The sequence below is a fragment of the Mercenaria mercenaria genome, chromosome 6, assembly GCF_021730395.1.
Source record: "Mercenaria mercenaria strain notata chromosome 6, MADL_Memer_1, whole genome shotgun sequence".
In the NCBI taxonomy this organism is placed as follows: domain Eukaryota; kingdom Metazoa; phylum Mollusca; class Bivalvia; order Venerida; family Veneridae; genus Mercenaria; species Mercenaria mercenaria.
The window spans coordinates 6,450,660-6,462,793 of record NC_069366.1 but is presented as its reverse complement, the minus strand read 5'-3'; the positions used below and the strand labels follow the sequence as shown (position 1 = coordinate 6,462,793).

The following is a 12,134-nucleotide window of genomic DNA, read 5'->3' as shown; positions in this document are numbered from 1 at the left end:
ACACATCGTCTATAATAAATCATAACACTTATATTTAGTTGCATTAAAGTTGTTTCCCCTTGATGCAGTTACGCCATTTTCTTCAAAGGTTTACCAAATTACATGCTACAAAATTTGATTTATTTCATTGAAAAGTGGATGGAGAACTAATTTATTTGATAACATCAATCTACATTATTTTGGTAAGGGTAAATACTTATTGATGCATGTCACTTATCTTTTTTCTGTTTTTTTCTGTCCAAATGATCAGCATTTGCATACGAAAGTTGGTGGGGTAAGGAATTTACATTATCACAGCAGTTTCGCCACAAGAGTACACAGCATGTATGCAGCAGAAGTACACAGCATGTACGCCGCAGGACTCGGGCCAGGAGTACACAGCATGTACGCCGCAGGAGTACACAGCATGTACGCCGCAGGAGTACACAGCATGTACGCCGCAGGGGTAGTACACCGCAGGCTCATTTGCATGTGAAAAGTGTATGTGCCGCGTACATGCTGCGTACTATTTCCCGCATACTAAATTCCTCCAGCGTACATCCTGTGTACTATGTAGTCCACAGCATGTACGCAGCAAGTAGTACGCGGCAGAGCTCATTTGCATGTCAAAAGTGTACTACAAACGTACTATCGGTGTATGTGCGGTGTATATCCTGCGTACTATTGATTTCAGTACACATCATGTACGCATCATATACGCTGTATGTACACAGCAAGAGTACGCAGCAGGCCTTTTTCTTCTGTAAGGGCACATATCCTTCATCGGTATATGCAACTGCAAGTTCTTGATTCCTGTTTAAATTTTCATATAAACGAAAACTTTCATCGGATTGGCCTTTCTGATTTTTCCAGTCATTTGTTTCTATTGCATTCTTGACACAACTTAATACACAGTCTGATTGAGTAGCTTTTGCTACGTCTGATAGCTTCAATGCATCTGGCAAAGTGTTATCAGTGATAAAACTGATATATTGTTCGGCTACTGTGTTGGTCGCGTGTCTCGCGTGCGGATGTCTGGAAAGATAATCTGAGATCATTAGACTACCTGGTCTATAAATCGTCTGGAAATCGTATGTTAACAACTTCAAACGCCAACGTTCTAATCTTGGTGACTGTATATTCTTTACATTGTTGAAAATTGATTGAAGTGCAGCGTGATCCGTTATCAATTTGAATTGCTTGCCGAATAAGTACAAATGAAAATGTTGAATCATGATAACAGCACTTAAAGCTTCTCTCTCTGTTTGCGAATAGCGCGCTTGTACTGAACTGTAAGCTTTGCTTCCATACGACACTATTTTTCCTTTCTGAATAAGTACTCCTGAACAGCCTACTGGGCTGCCGTCTACCCAGAGTTCAGTTTCTTTCCTCGGGTCAAAATACGTCATGACTTTGTCACTAGTCAATGCCTCTTTTAGTGAAGTGAACGATTTTTCCTGATCGTCATTCCATTCGAATTTTACATCCTGATGTGTAAGTCGTCGTAATGGTTCCGTTAGGACTGAATAGCCATCTATGAACTTAGACAAATAGTTTGTGAGACCAAGAAATGAACGGATTTCGGATACAGATTTTGGTCTGTCCATGTTTTTTACTGTATCTACCTTGTCAGGATCAGGTGAAATTCCCGATTCCGAAAACACGTATCCGTAGAATTTGATTTTTGATTGTCCGAATGAACATTTTTTCTTGTTCAATGTCAGGTTCCGTTCTTGAAGACGCTGAAGTAATGCTCGCAGATTGATATCATGTTCTTCACGCGTTTTGCCGTAGCATACGATATCGTCAGCAATGTTTAACACGCCTGTTAGACCCTGAAGTGCTTGACGAAGCTCATTTTGGAACAGAATCGGTGCTGCTGACACTCCAAAATTTAAACGTTTATATCGAAAAAGTCCAACATGTGTCTGAAACGTTGTCATTACACGTGATGACTCATCCAGTTCAATTTGATGGAATGCTTTGTACAGATCGAGACGTGAAAACACTTTTGCGCCGTTCAACGTTAAGATTATATCATCCACCGTCGGACTAACATTTTTCTCTGTTTTAATTGCGGTGTTGGCTTTCCTCATATCTATGCACACCCTTACTTCTCTCGGTGAATTTGGTTTTGGAGCAGCTACCAGGTTCGATACCCATGGTGTTGGTACACCTTCCACTTTTTCAATAACATCCATATCCTCCAAACTTTTAAGTTCCTGCTCAACTTGCTCACGAACATGAAATGGCACTCTCCTAGGAGGCTGAGCTACTGGCACAACACTTTCATCAATGTGAAACTTAACTTTTCTGTTTTTCAGACATCCTAACCCAGTGAAAACTTGCGAGTATTCTTCGGTAAGTCCTTCATATTCGTCTTTGGTTTGAACAGATTGTATCTGCGGTAAAATCCTAAGCTCTACTGACAGCTCATAACTAATCAATGATTCTTTATTACCCGTAACGATATGGAAATCTCTGGTCACGAATTTTGAGTCCGACTCAACAAGCAAAGAACATTTACCTTGGAATGGCAGTGGAGACTTCTGTCCAAATGCGAACGCTTTCGTGGTCGCTTTCTTGATTTCCGGTGTTTTTTTCATTTTCTTAAGGACAATTTCACTGACAATATTGATCGATGACCCGCTATCAACCAAAACATTCACATCTACACCATTTAATTTTATTCTTTTCTTTGGCACCTTCTTTCTATCTAACATGAATCCAAATAGCACATCACATTCATCCGAATTGCAATCCGTCGTGTATTCATCTGTTAAAATTTCTAAATCCGGCTGTTCATCCTCGATCAATGTCACCTGCTTTATACGTTTTCTACAAACAGATATATAATGGTTCTTCTTATGGCAATAATTACATTCTGCTCCAAGCGCGGGGCAACGTGATATATGTGGGTATTTTCCTCCACAGTTACGACATTTCTTGCTAGTTTGTTGAGGACTGATTCGCCTTCCCGACGACGAGCCTGCTTGCGGTAAACCTTGGTATGAACTAGAACGTTGTTGCGAACGTTGTGGTACGAATCCCTTTGATTTCCGACTAAAATGTGGATTGCTTTTTACGCGCACTACCTGCTGACTACTAGTGTCCTTTGACATACTTGTTGCTTGAGTCTTCGAAATTTCCATTGTTCTCATCATTGTAAGTAAGTCATTAAGTGATTTTTCTGAATCTTGCAAACATCGCATTCTCATTTTTTGCGAAATAACACCCTGTATGATTTGGCTTTTAATTTCTGATTCAGTGTCCGAAAATTCACAGTTTTTAGCTTTTTGTCGTAATCTAGTCACATATTGGTCAATCGTTTCACCGTGCAACTGTTTAATATTCCTGAATTCGAAAATTTCAAACTGAGTGTTTTTTCTAGGTTTGAAGTAGTTTGTAAGTCCAGCTTTTGTTTCATCGTAATTTTCACTCTCTCCATGTAGATTTAACGTATCATAAATGTCATATACATCATCTCCAGCATAGTGCAGTAACAGTGCCTTTTTCCTTTTCCTTGTATTTATACCTAGCCCAACAAATAAATTCTCCAATTTATCTACATATTTGTCCCACCGAACACCTAGGGAATTTTCGTCAGCGTAAACATCAAATTTGGGAAAAGCAGGTAAATTTTCCATTGTCACAAAATCACTTAATCCTCAGTTTAAAATAATCCGATCCTCGTCGCCATTGTAATATATATCGTCATTGTAATATATATGTATTAATTTATTGAGATGGCTTATTGACACACAAACAGAACAAGACCCGAAGGATGGTTTATATATTTAATATGTGTGTTGCATCCAAAGTATAAACTCACACTCTCTCTATAGAAATATGTATATATCTTACATACAGAAACAATAAAGAAATATGATATCATAGGCGGGGCTTAATCTATCTTGTAGACTTGCTTACTACAAGTCCTTCCTCATTTAGGAACATGTCTTTTAAAGTTTAAAATTTGTATACCTTTGCACAACCAGATGTTATATTACATGGACCTTTTAGTAGTAATGTGTTTTCACCTTCATGTCAAGATAAAATAGAAATGAATATGCTGCAGTTGACACAATAAGCTATTTTCTATGTACAGAACCATTCGCCTGTTTATTGTCTTTGTATTTTCTTGCAAAAGTTTGTTTATATCTTGTTAGTGAGCTAAATGTTTCCATTGTCTTACATCTGTATATAACTGTGTTTGTCTTTACCATATCAGTACTGTAATGCCTTTTGGTGGGATTTCTTGTTTGTGCCCCTATCATAATGATAAAAATAATTTTGATGCAAGCAGATTCAAATGGAAAAGTAACAGATTTAAATGAATATGATCAAAATCATGTAGAGTATCTTAATTTTATTTTCAAGGAGAAAAAAAAAACATTTTTGCTCCAAAACCTGTAAGTCAGATTTTTTGCATAATCATTGTTTATCATTTAATCTTGTAATGCAACAGATATTGTTTAAAAATGTGCCAGTTTACCATTTAAGCATAATGAAATACCATATCCAATATTTTAATAAAAATGTTGCACATCTTATCCATGTAGTAGCTGGGCAAAGGCATTATGGTACTTCTTGCATAAATCAACGGTTGTTACTCGCTAGTCAATGTTTAACATTTAAAACTTTTGTCTATGCTTGTACATGTTGTGCATAATAATGTTTCAAAACTCTATGTTTGTTGAGTGTTGTGTTTTAGTAACCAGACTACTACACCTAGTAACCAGATGACAGGAACAACAACAACAACAAAATCAAGGTAGGTAACTCACAAATGAAAGCCAGTCTCCAAATGCAGTGGTCTCCCCTTATAGTAAACTACTGCTAGGAGTTTCAGGATAAAACAGTTATTTTTTAGGTTAGCAGAAGTATAGATATTAGTAAAATTGTTTGTTTTACAGGTTATGGCAGTTTTTATTTTCAGCATTTGATTTGCACATTGCCATTTTATTGTGATGTTTAAATTTACTGTGAGTATTTTTTCAGCACATGGTTAAAGTTATTATTTAATTAAGACTTTCTTTCGAGAAATCCTTAAATAATTAATGTTTATTCTTTTCCTTGTACTGACACTGAAATTTTCTCTGTGAAAACTTCTGTCCAGTATCTCTTCTCTAGTCTCCTCTCTACATGTTAGAGTCAAATGAGAGATATCATTGTAAAAACATTAGGAAGTGCTAGAGGGCTGTGTTTTAAAGGTGTGTAATGGCTTATGCCTGTGAAGGGTTCTATTTTCTAGTTTCATCTAAATTTTACTGCATTAAATAGATGCTGTTAAACTTTGCTTTGTATGCAGTTTTTTCTGAATGCTGAGTAGAAGGATTGGATATTGCCTTTTAAAATTAAATATTAGTCATCATAACCAATATATATGGTACATTCAAGTGATTTTTGTTCTGCCTGCTTTTCTTTAAGGTTTGAAACATGTCATATTGAAACACTTGTTTCTAGCAGAATTTGGGGCCTCTGGCCCAGTGGTTAAGGTCACTTACTTTAAATCACTTGCCACTCACTTACTAGAAGCCAGTTGTTCTGCCTAGGTGCCTGCCCATGCCTGTGGTTTTCCTGTACTATCAAAAGCTGGAAAAGTCATCATATGACCTAACCTCTAAACCAAACAAAAAATAAGTACTGGCAGAATAGTTAGTAAATTATATCACTTACCAGACAAATATGCTATCTATTGCTAAATAAAGCTGCTAAGATTTTATGTTTTTATTGCCAGGAAGGTATTGCTTTGCAAAACAGAGTCACCTGCATATATTTCTTTCCTACTGTATTTAATTGATACATACTTTCTTGATTTGCAGCATTGTGAATAGGGGGTTTCCAACACCGCAACCAACCCCACGAATAGTGTGAGTTACATGTCCTAAAATAGCTAGAAAATCTGTTATGATTTATATTTCAAACCTTACCTTTTGGTAGCCTGCAGGAAGCATAACCACTTGTATAAACTCTGCAAATATTAGATTTCTGTTACCCATGAAATGACTGAAATTTACTTCTTTACCCAGTGATTAACTGTTTCTGTAGACTAACATATCTGAAATGTTTACATGTGTGACAAAACTTCCTATTTTACCCATGAACAGACAGATATAACCATTTAAAATACTTAAGTTACATCTGAGGCATGTTTTGATTATTGCACATGGACTGAACTGTTGTAATGCTATTGCAATAGCTGATGGCATCCTTTATTGTGTTATCCTGGTAAAATACTCTAAAATTTTAAATGGACTGGTCTGTCATTCAGTTTTGGCAGTACCTATTATTATTTGTAGGGGTGCTCACTAAAATTTTACTGACGCAGAATCACTTGCCACCAGCAGGCTAAAGGTTAAGTTCAGTTCTCTTACTATTTCTGCACATTCTACACTCGGGCTTGAGCACTTAGTTGGAACAAACTAATGGAATGGGGACCCGTTTGTTCAAGATTAATGTTATGAATCATTTTATAAGATTACATTGAAAGACACTTAGGTCTTGCTAAGAAAAATGACAGGGTAACAGTGTGGAAAATCAGTTTTAGTTTGGCTAATGTCTGTGTAGACATCAGTCGTTTAGGAACACAAGATTTAACTGTACTGTGTATGTGAAATGTTACAACCTCTCTGAAATGTATTTTAAGAGCAACATAACAAAGCTTCTCTTTTACACTTGAAGGAAGTATTGTTACAGCATTTCAGAAATCTTTATCACTCTGCTTTGCCTTTTCCTGTGGATTATAAGATAGACATTATTGTGGATAGACAGATATTATTGCCAATAGACAGACATTACTGCCAATAGACAGACATTATTGTGAATAGACAGATATTAATGTGTATGGCAGACACTGTTGCCAATAGACAGACATTATTGTGGATAGACACACATTAATGTGGATAGCAGACATTATTGCCAATAGACGGACATTGTGGATAGACATACATTGTAGATAGACACACATTAATGTGGATAACAGACAGTATTGCCAATAGACGGACATTATTGTGGATAGACAGATAATAATGTGTATGACAGACATTGTTGCCAATAGACAGACATTATTGTGGATAGACACACATTAATGTGGATAGCAGACATTATTGCGAATAGACGGATATTGTGGATAGACATACATTGTAGATAGACACACATTAATGTGGATAACAGACAGTATTGCCAATAGACAGAAATTATTGTGGATAGACAGACATTATTGTAGATAGACAGATATTATTGCCAATAGACAGATGTTATTGCCAATAGACAGACATTATTGCCAATAGACAGACATTGTGGATAGACATACATTGTAGATAGACACACATTCATGTGGATAACAGACAGTATTGCCAATAGACAGAAATTATTGTGGATAGACAGACATTATTGTAGATAGACAGATATTATTGCCAATAGACAGATGTTATTGCCAATAGACAGACATTATTGCCAATAGACAGACATTGTGGATAGACATACATTGTAGATAGACACACATTAATGTGGATAACAGACATTATTGCCAAAGGACAGACATGTGGATAGACAGACATAATTGCCAACAGACAGACATTATTGACTGTACCTGCATGCCCCTGAATTCTGTATTGAAATTTATACTTGCAATTAGTAATCATGTAAGTGTGCTTGATAGTAGTCATGTAAATCAAATGCCATGAATATGCACCATAGTAATTATGTAAATATACATCATAGTAATCATATGAATGAACATCTTGAAATTTGCATCATATTGCAATCATGTAAATGAAAATCATGAAACATGCATGTACCATATTTATCATGTCTGTATGAATATGCACCATCAACATTTTATAATTGAAAACCACCAATATGTACCACAGTAATCATGTAAACAAAGTCCATGAATATGCACTATAGAAATTATGTAAATGGAGACCGTGAGTATGCACCATAGTTGCCATGTAAACAAAGGCCATGAATATGCATTGTAGTTATTATGTAAATGAAGTTCATGAATATACGCCATAGAAATTATATAAGTGAAGACCATGAATATGCACCATAGAAACTGTGTATGCGGCAGTGAAGACAATGAAGTATATATATTCCATAGTAATTATGTCAATGAAGTGTTGTCTTGTAGATTAAAAAATGTTCTTGTTATGTGTTTTTGTGTTCTAGGTACAACTGGTTAGATTGTAAAGTGTATGTTTTAAATGTTAGTAAAGAATTTATTCTCTTACCATTCATCTATATATTCAATCTTTAAAATCAAATGCAGTACAAATTTCAGTGTGCTAAAGTCATATTTCCTTTTAAATAAATGTTTCTGTTTGATTAAAGATATTTCTGATGGAAAATGTTCTTTTAAGGGATTTAAACTAATTTAAGCCTGCTTTATCATTAGCCATTTTCTTGACAGTCACGCTAAATTACTTCATGTACCGTAAAAATTCTATGGTTAAAATTAGCACCCTTTATTTTGAACGAACAAAATTTGATCTCTCTAAGTAGCCATTGTTACAGAAGGAAATAAAATCTCAGACATTTTTCTTTTATTATGTTTGTGAAGTTAATGGGTCATGTGACTTTATTCTATTTTTAGTGACGGTGACTGGGATTTCTATTGGTGTGACAGGGAGTGGTTACATGCTAACTATGACACCATGTTTCTACAAGAACACCAGAAAATTTTACACTTTAGAAATCATTATGAGGTAAGTAGCACAGAACTGTGAAAATATTATCTGTTTTCAGATAGTCATGTAAAAATTCTTGTCTTTGTTTTTAGATAAATTCTGAATAACTGACTTTTAACAGCGTCCTTCAATGATTTTAAGACATGTCATCCTAGTAGATGACCCTTGCAATTATTTTAGGCATTGTGGAGGAGGGAGGGAAAGTGGGAGGGTTGCACTTGATCAGGAACCCCTGATGTTTCTTTTTCAGGTTTCTTTGAATAATACCTGATATACAAGCTCATTTTTGTACTTGTCAGAAGTATGGGATTGGTACTTCGTTATGTATAATTTGTAATTCTAGCTGTTGTTTAAGGTTAGCAGCCTCCTGTTCTACTTATGCATCGGCTTAACACCAGTCACTTCTCAATATTGGGATTGGTGGTCCAGTGATTAATGATGGCCGCTTAACAGACTGGTCCATGGGTAGAGCCCTACTGGGGTGTCGTCCATGCCTTCTCATATGATACCAGTACTGGTTTTTCCAGGAAACGGACTTGACAATTGGTTAAATAAGCACAAAGCTTTCGTCTCAATCACACCAAAATAAATTAGTACAAACTACATGTACACTGTTCAATATATGTATCACTCTCAAAGTTGTTATTGTGAATTCTGTAATGCAAAATCAAAGGAAAACTTTAAATTTTGGCTGTGCAGAGGTTGTTACTTTGTCTGTAATAGCGATATTTGTTCAGTTTGAAAGGGAATATTTGCCTGTTTTGAGAGGTATTTTCTCAACAGAGGTATTTGTAACAGATGTCAAACTGTATATAAAAGTTGCACAGTAAAAGCTAGGGTCACAAGTTGCGAAGTTTTGGAGTTAGAGTCTGTATGAGCATGTAAGTCTGTGTCTAGAACCCCTATAGGCAATATTAAGGTAGCAGTACCCCAGTGTAATAATTACCTATATAGTGAGACAGTTAGAATTATTAATGAACAGCTGACGAGGAAGAATTTGATGGTGAAGAATCTGAAGCGATTACGGAAGCAGACAGAAAGAGAAATGGGCAAGAAGGAGGCCGAGAGCTTTGATTTCTTTCCTACAACATATGAACTACCTGTAAGTAAGAACATAAGGCTGTCCTTAAATAATCTTGTTTGCTAGGCTTTGAATGACCCACTAGAATCACAGATGTAAGACTTATTTCATCATTAATAATTAATCTACTTCAAAATAATGTATCTCCAGTTTGTTGTGTCTGTATTTTCATTTAGCTGAAAGAAAAAAGATTATTAGAAAATTACATTCCTGTCTACCTACACATGGCCAGGGAAAACAGCAAACATGTAGCTTGACTATACCATCATGCTAGCTCTGGCATCAGCGATAGCATCCACACTTCACACCTTAATTAATTTTTGATGCAATTAAACTTTCCTCTTTTATTACTTGATAGATTTGCTTCAAATTTCTCATCAGTGCCCACATCATATGATAAATAGAAGAGCTGTAACTTTTGCACTAATATTTCATGAATTATACCCCCTTTTTACTTAAATCTAGGTTGAAGTTTTGATGCACTTTCAATCTATCTACACAGAGAATACTGGTATCTGTCTGTCATCCATAAAACAAACATGTAATCAGATTGTACAGCATAAAGAATTTTGCCATATGGCAGAATCGTCCTCTGTACTTGTTACACTATATACTTTCCACACAGAAGTTACACCTTCCTTTTTTACTGATTTCAAAATTGATTTGACCAATTTAGGTCTGTAAAATAAAACTGATCTGTAACTCTCCATAGAACATTGAGCAAAATCTTTGATGCATGTTACAATGCGATTATGACATGTTTATTTCAAGCAAAAGTAAGACATTACAAAGAACTGCATCATTTTTAAGTACAGTTTAGAAACTAAATCCGGCAAAAACAGGTTGTTTTCAATGAATGCAGAGAAAATTCACTTGCCTCTTAATTCTGTGATGGTTTTGACCATTTGCATAATGTAATTTTTGAATCACATATTCCATAAAGTGTGGTTTTCCTATAATTTCTTTCTATTTATCTGATGAAAATACTGATTAATTTTAAAGAAGGGAAACATCGGTAATAGAAACTTTTTTTAAAATTTGAAATTCAGCGTGGAAATTGGAATATTAAATTTTGGTGATTTTTTATTTCTTTGATGATCTCAGTTATTTATGTTATTTTTGAATCACTGTTGACTCATTTCCAAGGTACCTTAGTTAAGCATGAAAGCATCATTTTCATGTGAAAATGTAGTAAAATTTTAAGAAGTATTTTTTTACTAGAATTTCCTTCTTGGATTCTCAAGGCATTTTAGATAATTAAATTAAAAGTATTAGAAATCTCTTTAAAATTCAAAAAGATTTCTGCTACCATTTTTACAGTGGTATATAAATTGTGTTTTTTCTTCACTGAAAAGATGAAGAAGAAGCATTTGAAAATTTCTGTTACAGAAGCAGCCAATCAGACAAAACCACAACTTAAAATACAGTAAAACCTGCTTTAGTGGTCACCTTTATTAAGCAGCTAGTATCTCATTTCTCAAAATGGCCATTCATTCTATAAATTACCTGCATTAAGCAGCCACTTTTTGCCACTCCCTTGGCTGGCTGCTTAAGACAGGTTTTACTGTATATTGAAAATAAGTCATTGACTCTACCAGATTTAGAGCAGAGGTTATTGACTGAAAAACATAAAGATGTAACTTGATCATCAGCTATTTGTCATGTAATACAACTGATCAAATTAAAATGTTTATTGTTGTATAATTATATGGTAAACAAACCTTACAACATTCAATGTCTGATTCAGGAGAATCAATTTTATAGTACATAGAAATGTTGTTTATGTTATTCCTGGGAATATGTAATTGAGCCACACCATGAGAAAACCAACATAGTGCATTTGCGACCAGCATGGATCCAGACCAGCCTAAGCATCCGCGCAGTCTGGTCAGGATCCATGCAGTTTGCTAATGGTTTCTCTAATTGCAATAGGCTTTGAAAGCGAACAGCATGGATCCTGACCAGGCTGGTCTGGATCCATGCTGGTTCCAAACGCACTATGTTGGTTTTCTCATGGTGCGGCTCAATGGTGTTGACGTAAAAGCTTGACATCCATACTAACTTCACCACCACAGTTATGAAAGTGGTTGCCAGAGGGATTGTCTCTTTTATTGATAACTGATTGTTTGAAGTGATATACTTCAGCAGGAAATAAAGAAGAATTAAAATGTTATAAAAACATACTGTTTTGTTGCAGATGTGTTACATTACAGGTGTACAAATGAAAGTTCACTTCAATTATTTGAAGTAATGTAGAAGAGAACTGTTTAATTGATATGGTGTACAGTAAAGCTCAGTTAAAATGAGCTTGTCAGGGCTATGAAAAGAGTTCTCAATATCAGAGTTATGCTATATCCTTATAGTGAACATAGTTTGCTTTA

The 12,134-nt window shown here is 35.2% G+C and overlaps 1 protein-coding gene across 10 annotated transcripts in view; it reads left to right on the top strand.

Moving 5' to 3' along the window:
- LOC123549809 (probable tubulin polyglutamylase TTLL9) overlaps positions 1-12,134 on the top strand; it is a 43,933-nt gene that overhangs the window by 18,327 nt on the left and 13,472 nt on the right. For 5 of the 10 annotated variants that reach the window (XM_045338240.2, XM_045338239.2, XM_045338236.2 and 2 more), the window contains 2 exons: positions 8,579-8,690; positions 9,655-9,774. In XM_045338240.2, the coding sequence (XP_045194175.1) occupies positions 8,579-8,690; positions 9,655-9,774 (232 nt within the window). Of the gene's footprint in view, positions 1-4,693; positions 4,754-5,804; positions 5,853-8,578; positions 8,691-9,654; positions 9,775-12,134 lie in introns of all 10 variants that reach the window. The other 5 variants (XM_053545011.1, XM_045338228.2, XM_045338227.2 and 2 more) reach the window with 2 other exon arrangements.